The sequence below is a fragment of the Aedes albopictus genome, chromosome 2 (genome assembly GCF_035046485.1).
Source record: "Aedes albopictus strain Foshan chromosome 2, AalbF5, whole genome shotgun sequence".
NCBI classification, from domain to species: Eukaryota; Metazoa; Arthropoda; class Insecta; order Diptera; family Culicidae; genus Aedes; species Aedes albopictus.
In genome coordinates this window covers 500,567,741-500,580,769 of record NC_085137.1, presented here as the reverse complement: position 1 = coordinate 500,580,769, position 13,029 = coordinate 500,567,741, and the positions used below count along the sequence as shown (strand labels likewise).

General features: G+C 34.9%; 2 protein-coding genes across 2 annotated transcripts; one reads left to right on the top strand and one right to left on the bottom strand.

Annotated features, from left to right (window-relative positions):
• Positions 1-3,076: 3,076 nt before the first annotated feature.
• On the top strand, positions 3,077-11,330 carry LOC109622535 (spliceosome-associated protein CWC27 homolog). Its single transcript, XM_062849380.1, has 4 exons — positions 3,077-3,154; positions 9,648-9,704; positions 9,765-10,599; positions 10,663-11,330. Exons 2-4 carry the CDS (start codon positions 9,663-9,665, stop codon positions 11,238-11,240), a joined length of 1,455 nt encoding a protein of 484 aa, XP_062705364.1. The 5' UTR covers positions 3,077-3,154; positions 9,648-9,662; the 3' UTR covers positions 11,241-11,330.
• LOC109622538 (ankyrin repeat domain-containing protein 54) lies at positions 11,254-12,682 on the bottom strand. The gene is made up of 2 exons (XM_020076922.3): positions 11,890-12,682; positions 11,254-11,775 (listed from the first exon to the last, which is right to left on the bottom strand). Exons 1-2 carry the CDS (start codon positions 12,568-12,570, stop codon positions 11,548-11,550), a joined length of 909 nt encoding a protein of 302 aa, XP_019932481.2. The 5' UTR covers positions 12,571-12,682; the 3' UTR covers positions 11,254-11,547.
• Between the last annotated feature and the right edge of the window lie 347 nt (positions 12,683-13,029).

The window sequence follows — 13,029 nt, the reverse complement described above, 5'->3', positions numbered from 1 at the left end:
TTAATTAATTTTTAATCAAATTAAATTAAAATTAAAATTAAATAAATTAATTAAATTGAATTAAAATTAAAATTAAAATCAAAATAAAAATTAAAATTAAATTTAAAATTAAAATTAAAATTAAAATTAAAATTAAAATTAAAATTAAAATTAAAATTAAAATTAAAATTAAAATTAAAATTAAAATTAAAATTAAAATTAAAATTAAAATTAAAATTAAAATTAAAATCAAAATTAAAATTAAAATTAAAATTAAAATTAAAATTAAAATTAAAATTAAAATTAAAATTAAAGTTAGAATTAAAATTAAAATTAAAATTAAAATTAAAATTAAAATTAAAATTAAAATTAAAATTAAAATTAAAATTAAAATTAAAATTAAAATTAAAATTAAAATTAAAATTAAAATTAAAATTAAAATTAAAATTAAAATTAAAATTAAAATTAAAATTAAAATTAAAATTAAAATTAAAATTAAAATAAAATTAAAATTAAAATTAAAATTAAAATTAAAATTAAAATTAAAATTAAAATTAAAATTAAAATTAAAATTAAAATTAAAATTAAAATTAAAATTAAAATTAAAATTAAAATTAAAATTAAAATTAAAATTAAAATTAAAATTAAAATTAAAATTAAAATTAAAATTAAAATTAAAATTAAAATTAAAATTAAAATTAAAATTAAAATTAAAATTAAAATTAAAATTAAAATTAAAATTAAAATTAAAATTAAAATTAAAATTAAAATTAAAATTAAAATTAAAATTAAAATTAAAATTAAAATTAAAATTAAAATTAAAATTAAAATTAAAATTAAAATTAAAATTAAAATTAAAATTAAAATTAAAATTAAAATTAAAATTAAAATTAAAATTAAAATTAAAATTAAAATTAAAATTAAAATTAAAATTAAAATTAAAATTAAAATTAAAATTAAAATTAAAATTAAAATTAAAATTAAAATTAAAATTAAAATTAAAATTAAAATTAAAATTAAAATTAAAATTAAAATTAAAATTAAAATTAAAATTAAAATTAAAATTAAATTTAAAATTAAATTTAAAATTAAATTTAAAATTAAAATTAAAATTAAAATTAAAATTAAAATTAAAATTAAAATTAAAATTAAATTTAAAATTAAATTTAAAATTAAAATTAAAATTAAAATTAAAATTAAAATTAAAATTAAAATTAAAATTAAAATTAAAATTAAAATTAAAATTAAAATTAAAATTAAAATTAAAATTAAAATTAAAATTAAAATTAAAATTAAAATTAAAATTGAAATTAAAATTAAAATTAAAATTAAAATTAAAATTAAAATTAAAATTAAAATTAAAATTAAAATTAAAATTGAAATTGAAATTGAAAAAATTTAAATTTAAATTTAAATTAAAGTTAAAATTAAAATTAAATCGGGCTCCGAGTTTTTTATCAAATATGTTTCGTTCAGCTTTCATTCGAGGCAAGCGTACGGTTGTAGTAGTGAACGCCGATAAAAGTTCACTACTACAATCACACTTCTTGCTCGGATGACAGCTGGAATGAAAACAAGCAGCATAAAATCTATGCCTAACATTCGTCTAACAGCCCATACTAAAACATGTCTAACGTTAGTCTAATGTTAGACTAACAAACATGTTTCGAATTTGCAACATGTCTAACAAAAGTGTGTCATATCTGTCTAATTTTAGACTAACATTAGGCAAAAGTGAGACAAAAAGTTAGCCTAACATGCTGGCCAGTTAGTCTCACATTAGGCTAATGTTAGGCTAACCCTCCGTACTGGGGTGGGTTCTGTCTTGGGTGGTTATTTTTTCATGTCTACCTAATTGCCAGTACCGTTTTGATGTGTTTTGACCGTTTTGACTCTGACCCAGGGTTGCCATTATGCCAGATTTATCTGGCGCTGCCAGATTTTCAGCTGGCAAAAAGACAAAAAGAGAAACTATCGATTTTGCCAGATTTTTTATTTTAAGCCAGATTATTTATCAACGCAACTCCTTGTTTTTTTTTTAAATTTATCTTATCGATCTAACAATTTTGAGACAATACAAAATTCGGCGTCTTTTATTTTAATCTGTTTGCCGAAAACTCGTTAATTTTCTTGCACTTTCATCGATAATTATTGCTGGTTCTCGTTTTTCAGCTGAATAAGATTTAGAGAATATTTGTAATTATGTTATCTAAGTACAAAATTACATTTGCTTTTTTGATACATTTGAATAAATATGAGTTACACAGCTTGTATACTGTTTAGTTGGTTTAGTGGAAATTGTAACTATACTCGTGAATAATTCTTGTTCGACTTCGTATTATTGACTAAAATGACTGAGTCGACGAAGAGGGGAAACGGCAATGTATTTTTGCTTTGAATATTCAATGCAGAAATAGTCCAGTTAGCTCTGTTCTTTCTCAATAACTGTAAACATTTTGCACCTTGAACACAATACATACTAAAATTTAAGATAATTTGGAACTACTGATAATGATTTTTATCATACTACATATGAAATCGTTTTGAAGGTATTCCAATCTAATAAAACAAATATTATTTATGCAATTCAGTGTCATAATTTACATTTTATATAACTCATTTTGGTATTATAATGGCCATTTTTTCCGAACTGGTTCATTATGTAACTGAAATGAGTTGCATAATGAAAAATAGTTGTATAATGTTCATAATGCAACTCATTTGAGTTCATTATGAACATTATGCAACTCAAATGAGTTGCATTATGAAAAAATCATTGCATAAAATTTTGTATGGAACTCGTTGCAAAACTCGATTTGTTCAGCACTCTTCGTATTTATCCAACTCGGCAAGCCTCGTTGGATAAATGCACGACTCGTGCTGAAAAAATCAACTTTTTGCAACTCGTTACATAAATAACTATTAACACTGCTTTATTATTCAAATCATAAATTCAGTACAAATTTGATCAAAGTTAAGGATTTTCTTAGCAACGTGCAGTGCCAGATTTTGCCAGATTTTTAATTACGGACTTAACAGATAAGTTCAAAAATGTAGTGGCAACCCTGCTCTGACCCATGAAACAAAAACAAAAACACCGCACGGTTTCGTTTTTTCGAAGAAAAGTCGTTGAAAATCATTAAATTTAGCGAATAATTATTCAAACTATTGCTATAGGGCACCGCACACTGCGGTTGCTAGGGAAAAATTTTCTAAGTGTTTGACGTTTCGTGGCCTTGTTGTTTACAGCTCGGACTTAGAAAATTTTTCAGTAACTGTTAAGATGACCTGGAAGTGCTGTCTTTGGAAGTGTAGTTCTAGTCTTGCATCTCACAATCGCAAAATAAGTTTTCATAGATTCCCCAAGCCAGATAGGTTTGCAATATGTTCGAGACGGTTTGAGGCATGGAGAAAAGCTCTTGGTTTTGGAGAAAACTTTGTACCATCAAATAAGCGCATATGCGAACTGCATTTCGTTTCTGGTGATGATCAATCAAACTATTAATTCTAAACATTAATTACAATAAACACTGTTTTTAGGTAAACCTGCTAAATTAATCGATACAAATACAAATTCGTTAAGGAATATCTTTAAACATTAATTTGGAAATCCATTCGACAATTGCTCTGAAAATTTTCTTTGGCGATACTTTTGATTAATTGTTAGGCAATTCCTTTGGAAACTTCTTCAACTAATTATCGGTAATACTACACAATTGGCTTCAGATTTTTATTTTCACGGAAATTCGGTTGGGAATTCCGTCTGCAACTTTTCACTGATTTTTTTCTGCCAATTCGTTTGAGAAAACCTTTGGTAATTACTTTCGAAATAACTTCAACATCTTTGTTAAAACTTCTATGCCAATGATTGGGTAATTCATTTGGCATTTTTCTGGTAATTCATTCGGCGAATTTTCTGTGAGTTACCTGAAAAAAAATTGAATATTTTTTGGTGGAGTATTTTTGGCAAATTCTTGGGAAATGCTTTGATTGGATTTGATCCAAAAATTCCCATAAAATTATTCTTGGGGTTTTCTTTGCAAATGTTTTTGAAAACTTTTCGGCACTTCCTTCGAAATCTGGTTCGAAAACTCTTTTGGATTTTACTCGTCAATAATATTCGAAGTTGAATTAGGTTATTATTTTAGAAAATATCTTTGACATAACTTATTGAAATTCTTTGGGCAATTGCTTTAGAAATTTATCACGGGATTTTAGCAATTTCTTCGAAAGTTTCACCAGCAGTCCGTTTGCCAATTACTTTTGTAATTCTTTCAATAGTTCAATAGTCGAAATTCATTCGACAGGTACTTTGAAAATTAATTGGCCAATTCGTTTGTAAATTTTAGTGACAACTTTTAAAAGCTTCTATGGTAATTCCTCTGCAAATCACTTCTGATAATTATTCATGGAATTCCATTTGTTATTACTTTTGAAGTTCTATGAGATACACTTTTGCAAATCGAAAAAAAAACAAGGATTTACAACGGAACGACCGAGAAAATCTCAAGAGAATTACCAAAAGAATTCCCAAAAATAAATTGATTACCAGAAGAGATCACAAACAATTTCCTAAAATTGTACCGTCTTACCCCGCTGGTTCGACACGTTTTAATACGACACTTTTTAATTCGTACCCCGCTTATTCGACAAATGTCGAATTAAAAAGTGTTCAAATGTCACAGCGATGTACACTGTAAATGCAAAACAGTTTTATATTGTGCTTATACTTGCACCCGGAGCAGCTCCTCTTGCAGTCGATAATTCCGGAAGCTTGGAGTTGGTGCTATTCGACACCCAAACCGCCTGGAGACGAACCGGAATGAACTGAGGATGGAAACAATCGTAGAAAGAACTAGCTTTTCTTTCATACTACAGCAATATCTGTTGGAATTATGTTTCATAAAAAAATCCGGAAATCAAAACAAAAACAAAAATAGAGTTGCCAAATTTCAATGAGCAAGATGGTGTAGGGTGACCAGTTTGTCGAATTAAAAGTTTACCCCGGTTATTCGACAACAGTCGGTATCGTATTAGCGGGGTAATACGGTATGAAGAAATTCCAATAGAATTTCTTGGGGGAATTTCCGTGAGAATTAAAAGAATTCTTATATTTTTATATTTTTAAATATAAGTTTCTAAAGTATTCATTGGAGGAATTAATGAATCCTTGAATAGGCTTCTAAGAGGAATTTCTAAAAGAAAATCTAGCAAAAACACTCAATGCATCCTCTGGAGGAACTCCTATAGAATTTCTCGGTCGAATTTGTGTAAAAATCTCCGGAAAACTCTTGCAGGAGTAATTAAATAAATACATAAAGAAATCCTTGCATGAAAGGATCCCAAAAGATTTCTTGTACAAAATTATTTATAAAATACCTGGGAAAATCAGTTTAAAAATGAATGAATGAAATCAATTGAAGAAATTCTGAGAGATTACTTGAATAAAATCTGATCGAATCATCGCAGAATCGCAAGAGAATTTATTGGATAAACTACTAAAGAAATCTCTGTGAAAATTCCTGAACGAAGTTTGGGAGCAATTTCTAAAGGCTTCTTTGAAGAAATTCCTTTAGAATTTTGAGTAACCTCAGAAGAAATCCTAAATCGATTCCTGGAAAAATGCCAAAAGTAATCTTTGGTAGAAGCTTTGGAGATGTTATTAAAAAAAAATAAGCGAGAAAATCTGACAGAATCTTGTGATAATTTCCAACAGAATTTTTTGAAGAAATATTTAAAAAGCCCTTGAAAAAATACCCGTATGAATTCTTGAATCGATTCCTGAAAAATTCCCGATGGATATCCTCTATCAATTCCTAGCCTTGCATTAATCACATGAATGATGCTTCTAGACATTCTTAAAGTATTCCAGTAGAAAGTAGAAAAATAGTCTTAGCAGGAATCCTTGGAGAAACTTCTGGAGAAGTTATTTGTTTTGATAATATAGAGTATCTGATCTTTACCATTTAAGCATATACGCTCCAATTTTCATCCCCCCAAAACAAAGGAATGAAAGGCTTTTATTCTGTTTCTTTTTTTGTATATTTGTTAAAAGTGAGTACGGATTACATAAGAAATAGCGTAATAATTCTGGAGGAATCAATTCTAAATTCTGGAGAAATTCTTGACCGAGATGCGTTTCGAAAGGTTATTTGGAAGAATTTTGAAGGAGTCTTATCAAAAATCGACATTGAATTGTTTTGAAAAGTGCCCAGAGGAATACTAGCAAAAATTCCTGAAGGAACTCTTGAGAAAACTCCTAGAGTTGATGGATATTGAAAAATTTGTTACAGTAAGTCCAGAAGGATTTCTCGAAAGAATTCCTACAGAACTCCTACAGAACTCCATCTAAAAATTTAATTTAGGAATTTCTTGGAGAAATTCTAGGATGAATCTCTTAGTAAAACCTTAGAGAAACTTCTTGAAGAATCCTTGCAGATTTTCTTGTAGCTTTGGTTGGATTTCTGAAGTTATCCTAGGAAATAATTCTTAAGAAATCTTAAAAAGGACGCCAAGAGAAGTTATGAATGTTGAGGAAATTCCAAGTTTAATTATTGGAGAAATATCTGAAAGAGTTATTTGACGGAATATTTGAGCAATACTTGAAGAATCTATAGAGAAATACTTGACTTTCGTGGAAAATCACCAATGGAATATTTAGAAGATTCCCTGAAAGAAAGAGAAGAATGTTTAAAGTAATTCTAGAAGGGCTTCTCTTCCTCCGACGGAATCCCGATGTAATTTCTTGGAAGAATATCTGGTTCTGAATGAATCATTGGTAATGTTTTTGTAGTATTTTTTTCTGGATTTTTTTTCAAGAATTATTTAGATGATCTTCTAGATGAATCCTCAGAGATATAATTGATAGATTCCTGAACTAATATTTCGAGAAATACTTGATGAAGCCTTTTGCAAGAATCTTTTGAATTACTCTGTAGTACTTTTTAAAACATTCCTGAATGACTGAGGTGAACCAGCCAAGGGCTGAAAGCTTGTAAAAGCTTATAAAGCTTATAATAATAACAACATTCCTGAAGGAGTGCTTTTAGAGGAATACTGAAAACAACCTTGCATTTACAACTTGAAAGACTCTTGAAGACAAATTATTCTTCAAGAACGATTTCTTAAAGAAAAAAGTAAAGCAATCTTTGAAAGGGTTTATAAAGGATTATTTGGTGCAATTCCTAAATAAATTATTAAAAACATTTTCGGCATAATTCCAATAAAAAAAAATTCGCTCCCGAAAAAAATCATAAAGGCTGAGCTTGAGCTTGAGCTTGATTGACCGCCCGTGGATGCTACTCCAGTATCGCCAGACCAGCTACACTCACACAAGGACCAATGAGATAACTGCCGGGGACTAGCAGGCATCTTCAGTGTGTGAGCGTTGGTGATCTTCTATTTTTAGGTGACAATGGCGCCTGCCACGTCAGGTTGCAGGTCAATGTGGGGAAGGGGTAAGGAAGTGATAATTGCAATCGTTTGTATCCACATCTGGCCGAATATACCTCTGCGCCAGCACAAATTCATGCGGATGTTGGAGTGTTGGTGGGAATTGGTTGGCAGAAGGTTCACACATTGGTGTGTGGATACCAGGGGAAGGTGATAGAATTGTGTGTTTTTATTATTTCGAAAATGTGAGGCACAGTTCGCTTGATTGCATAACTTGTAGGCGTTTTCTAATAGGATTGTGGCACTGTGCTGTGAAAGTTTGGAAGGAAGGGAAACGGCTTTTTCAACCCGTTTCTGTTCTAGTGACGGCTATGAACATGTTTATGAGTTGTATATGTAGAGAGCAGAGAGAAAGTATATAGAAAGATACAAAGTAGGAGGAAAGGGACGGGCCAGGGATTGAACCCAGGACCTTCTGCATATAAATCAGAAGCGGTAGTCACTAGACCACCAAGCCTGTATTTCGCTCCCGATTTTTTTTTTTATTTCGCTCCCGAAAAAAATCATTAAGGAATACATAAAATAAGATAACCTTATGTTGGTCACCACTGCCAGCTATAGTGATGCTGAGTACAAAAAGCGAGATTTTTTCAACGTTTTGTACAAAATACAACAGTGCAATCATTCGACAGTTAAATGTATTGACCAATCCAAATTCCTGTGTGGTAGTGGTTTGTGTTCAGATTTCCCGTGTTAATCTATCTGTAAGAACTTTGTAAACATTTTTTGTTCTCACGTATATGGATAGGCTTGCATTAGGTTTCGTGAGACATTTTTTGGACAACTCAATAGATTTATCATTGTAAAATATGTACATATTATGTGATTTTCATTAGGGCCTACCAATTTGTTTCCGCCCCGGGCCCCCAAATTCCTAGCTACGCCACTGAGTAAAACTTTAAGGCTACTTCATTGAATCGAGTACAACAGACGTCTAGAGGGTTGTTCATTAAATAGGGTGAATTTGGGTATTATCGGCAGGTTTGCTCTCTTCGTCATGAGGAGTTTTTGTCGACCAAATTGCCTGAAACTTGGTCGTATAATTCAGCTTCGTTGGAAAAGATTTGAGGCCAACTTTGAGTTCAACGGGTTCCAAAACATTACCCATGACGAAGAGAACAAAATAGTCGAAAATACGAAGTTCCTCTATGCGATGCGGTGAAACAATCAGTGAAAAAAAATTCTGATTGACGAGTTTCCGAAACGGGGCATTGCATCGAAGCTTCTCAAGTATGTCTGGGCAGTCGACGTGGTCCGACAGGACATCAAATATGAAAATTCGTTAAAAAAATGCACGTCTGCATGCCACCACCCGGGTGATGGCCAATATGATCAAAATCTTTGAAATATTGTCCAATATACTAGATTTGCAAAATTACGAAGCTTGTTTGATTTTATGCCTAGACAAATGCAGCTGTTTAAATATTATACATGGAACTACAAATCGGCCTCATGAAAAAAAACCCTCTACAGGTACCGGTATCGTGACCCGGAACCAAAAATAAGTAATCGCGATTCAATCGTAAAATGTAAGAAATGAAATATTCACCTTTTGGTTAACCGTAATGGAATGAAGATTGGCGAGAGCATACAAGATTGTGGCCACATGCGAGCAGCATTCGGAAACGCCAACAGGGCATCCGCAGTGTGCTGATTCAATTGACCCACTTTGCTTTATAATTAACCACGCGCAGTGTGGCGGTTCGGATAAGCGCATTGACTTTTGAACCTGTAATATGACATATGAACCTGTAATATGTCATATGAGAAATTATTACAAATACTACCTTCCCGCGAACTACGTAATATTCGTCGATTACACAACCTTCAATGGAAGTCACGTACCCCGCCTCAAACTTTTTGTATGCCTCCAAGCTTTTGCTGGTTCCTGCCAAAAGCCCAGGGAATGGAGATTTGTGATTGACTATGTAATCAACCACTTGGCCCGTATTCACCGTTGCCGGAATATCATTTCCGTTTGTTCTGATGCAGTACGGGTCACGATTTTTTATAACACGTATCTTCTCTATATACCTCGCTTTCACATCTCCCGGCATAGCATCAAAAGATTTATGCATTGTGCAATTCACAAACGACGCACACAATTCCGAACCGTGAACTAAAACTTTCTAAGTCCGAACTGTAAACAACAAGGCCACGAAACGTCAAACACTTAGAAAATTTTTCCCTAGCAACCGCAGTGTGCGGTGCCCTATTGAAAAACTCACGCAATGAGTAACATTTACATACAAGAGCCACCGACGTCAGGGAAGGTAACTATTTATGAACAATTCGTGTTTTATTAATTCCTTCTAAAAACATTCTCCATGTAGGTGCTGCTGAAAACCACCGTCGGCGACATCGATATCGAGCTGTGGTCCCGCGAGTGTCCGCTAGCATGCCGGAACTTCATTCAGCTGTGCATGGAAGGCTACTACAATGGGACGTTGTTCCACCGGGTGGTGCGCGGATTCATCGTGCAAGGTGGTGACCCAAATGGGGACGGTAGTGGCGGAGAATCGATATACGGTCACCCGTTCCGGGATGAGTTCCATTCGCGGTTGCGGTTCATGCGGCGTGGATTGGTTGCCATGGCCAACGCCGGGAAGAATGATAACGGGTCGCAGTTCTTCTTCACGATGGGAGCCACACCGGAACTGCAGAATATGCACACGCTGTTCGGGAAGGTGGCCGGCGATACGATTTACAATATGCTGAAGCTGGAAGAGGGGGAAGTGTACGAGAACGAGCGGCCACATTTTCCGCACAAGATCATCAAGGCGGAGATTTTGAGCAACCCGTTTCCGGACATTGTTCCGCGGGTGCTGAAGGCGAAGAAGTCAGGGGAAGAGAAGCAAAAGAAAAAGAAAGAGAAGGGAGTGAAGAACTTTGGGCTGCTGTCGTTCGGGGATGAGGCCGAAGAGGAGGAACAGGAAACGGCGGAATTTGTGCAGCGGAACTTTGCGGGGAAGGGCAAGAGTTCGCATGATGTGTTGGACGATCCACGGTTGAGCAAGCAGGTGGCGGAGGTGAAGGAAAGCGAGCGGAGCAAGAGCCGGAAGGATTCGAGCTCGGAAGAGGAAGAATCGAAGCCTGGGGGATCTGGTCGGAATAAGGAAGCCGTTGCACAGGAAGCCAAGAGCGTCAGGGACAAGCTGAAGAAGAGAAGTAAGTTTGGATTTTTGTTTCTTGCATTCAATCATAGGGATTTACGAAACTTATCCATTTCAGGTAAAGAAGAACCCAAACCTCCGTCGTCATCTGACTCAGATTCAGATTTTGGACTTGAAAGCGAAAGGAAGAAGGTGAAACAAGAACAAGCAGCGAAAATTAGAGAAGAAATTAGTAAGCTCAAGAAAGACTATCAGTCAGACAAGAAAAAAGAACGACAACAGGAAGAAACGGTTGAAAAGAAGAAAGAAGTCAAGAATGAAGTTATGAAGGAATTCCTCTCCGTTCAAGAACAATATTCCGAGAAGAAGAAACAGGTGCCGAAGAAGGGCACTTCAAGGGAAAATTTCACTCTTCAGTTGTTGGAAAAGTTTAAAAACAAATTGCACAACATCAAAGACACGGCCGCCGAGGAAGAGGAAGCCAGTGGGAGCAGAGAGGAAACCAACGAGGAAGAAGACATCAAGACCGACAATTGGCTATCTCACCGGCTGCAGTTCGAGAAGAATGATCCCATTCTGGCGAAGGATGCCGCAACAAAGGACGACGATTGGTACGATGTGTACGATCCGAGAAATCCACTCAATAAGCGAAAACGTGGCGAAAAGATCGAACGGAAGGACAAGCCCAAGAAGTGAGACAGGTAAGTGCTATTTTTGTATGTTAATTTATTCCACTCTTATCTACGTGTATGACAGAAAAGATACTTATGCTAAATCGTTCGAAAACATGAGAAGCTTACCTACATGTTGCATAGAACACAAAAGAAATTCCTCGAGTAGCTGATAAATAAGTTAAAATATTGCAGCACAGGTCAGCTGCCAAAAAAACTCTTAAATATTTGATTATTATTCGACTAGCGAAGAAACGAAAACCGCACGAACACTTTGGAATGTTTGAAACCGATTAAAACCTTCCACTCTATTCCACGACGCACGACCGTGCTCAAACTGCCAACTTCTGCAGGGTGGACAGAAGCGAGTTCACATCGCTGTCGATTTCGCTCTTGATGGTCATGTTCTCCACCTGGTCCACGATGGCGTCGAAATCGATACTCCTGCCCTTGATGCGGCCGAGCTGCTCCTCGAACTCTTCGAGCATTTCCTCCAGTCGTCGCTGGTAGCGGTGGGCCGCTTCGCTCGGGTCCAAATACAGCAAACCTCCCCGACGGACCTAGGCGCGATGAGAGAGGATTTGGAAGATCTTTAGTACATTGGTGTAGCTAGAGGACGGAGTTATGGCCCCTCACTCAGCCATTAAGATCAGAAAAGACGTGGCATCGCTCACCTGTTCCTTGAAAACCTCGAAAATCATCTCGCAAACCTTAACCACATTGTTCCGGTGCGTGTGGATGTCGCTCTTGGTCAGCTTCTGCATCTTGGATATAATCCGGTCGGACAACCGCAGCTTCCCGATGGCAATCTCCAGCGCAATCAGTCCATTGGAGTCCTTCAGCGTCACATTGGTACCCGCTTTGAGCAGCAGTTCGATGAGCGCCATGTTCTCCGTACAGGACGCCAAATGTAGCGGAGTGTTCTCGTTCAAATCCCGGATGTTCGGATTGGCCCCATTCTCCAGCAGCACCCGCACCGTGTCCGTGAAGCCTCGACTGGCGGCAATGTGCAGGGCCGACCGGTTGAAGGTCGGTTCTCGCGTGTTCGGACTGAAACCCTTGTCGATCATGTTCTGCAGCAGCTCGGTGTTGTTCACCATGGCCGCGTTTAGGAACTGCGACACCAGCGATGCTTTTGGGCGGTTTATGCTGTACGGATTGCTCCGGCTGGTTTTGGATCGTTCCAATCGAACCTTATATCCATGGCGACTTCGCTCAAGGCTCTCCGCCACTCGGATCGCTTCTCGCCACTGCTCTTCGGGTGGACCTGGCGGCGAAGGGGTTGCCTCTCGGACAGTTTCCGCTTCATCCTGGGAACTGCGCCGCGGAGTGGACGACTCAGCGGATTCCTGCATTTTGCAGGAGATATAAACACTAATTCGTGAGTAGCGAATGAAATCGAACGCTTCCAGCTGTTGGCAAAAACAAAACAAAAGCGTCTGTTTACGCCATCGGCGTCGTGTTGACAAACTTTGGACGACGACGCGACGCTGGGATTGACAAAGACAATAAATAGGGACGCCTCATAAAAATTGAAAAAAAAAAATCGATTATTTATGGAGTCAAAAATTTAAAACAATTCAGGCGTTTGATTTGAATAGGTCCTAACTTTTTTTTTTTCAATTCAACATTTATTACTATCTTAACAAATACAATTAGTGATTTACATTCAACAATTGAGATATGGAACTCCTTACAGCAATGACATAGAACAAAAACTTATTCAAAGACAACTAATCGACAACTAACAAAAATTCGACGAAAAAGGAAAAATTTGGAAAAAAAAACCTTTAAATTAGCTTAGGAAAAATTGA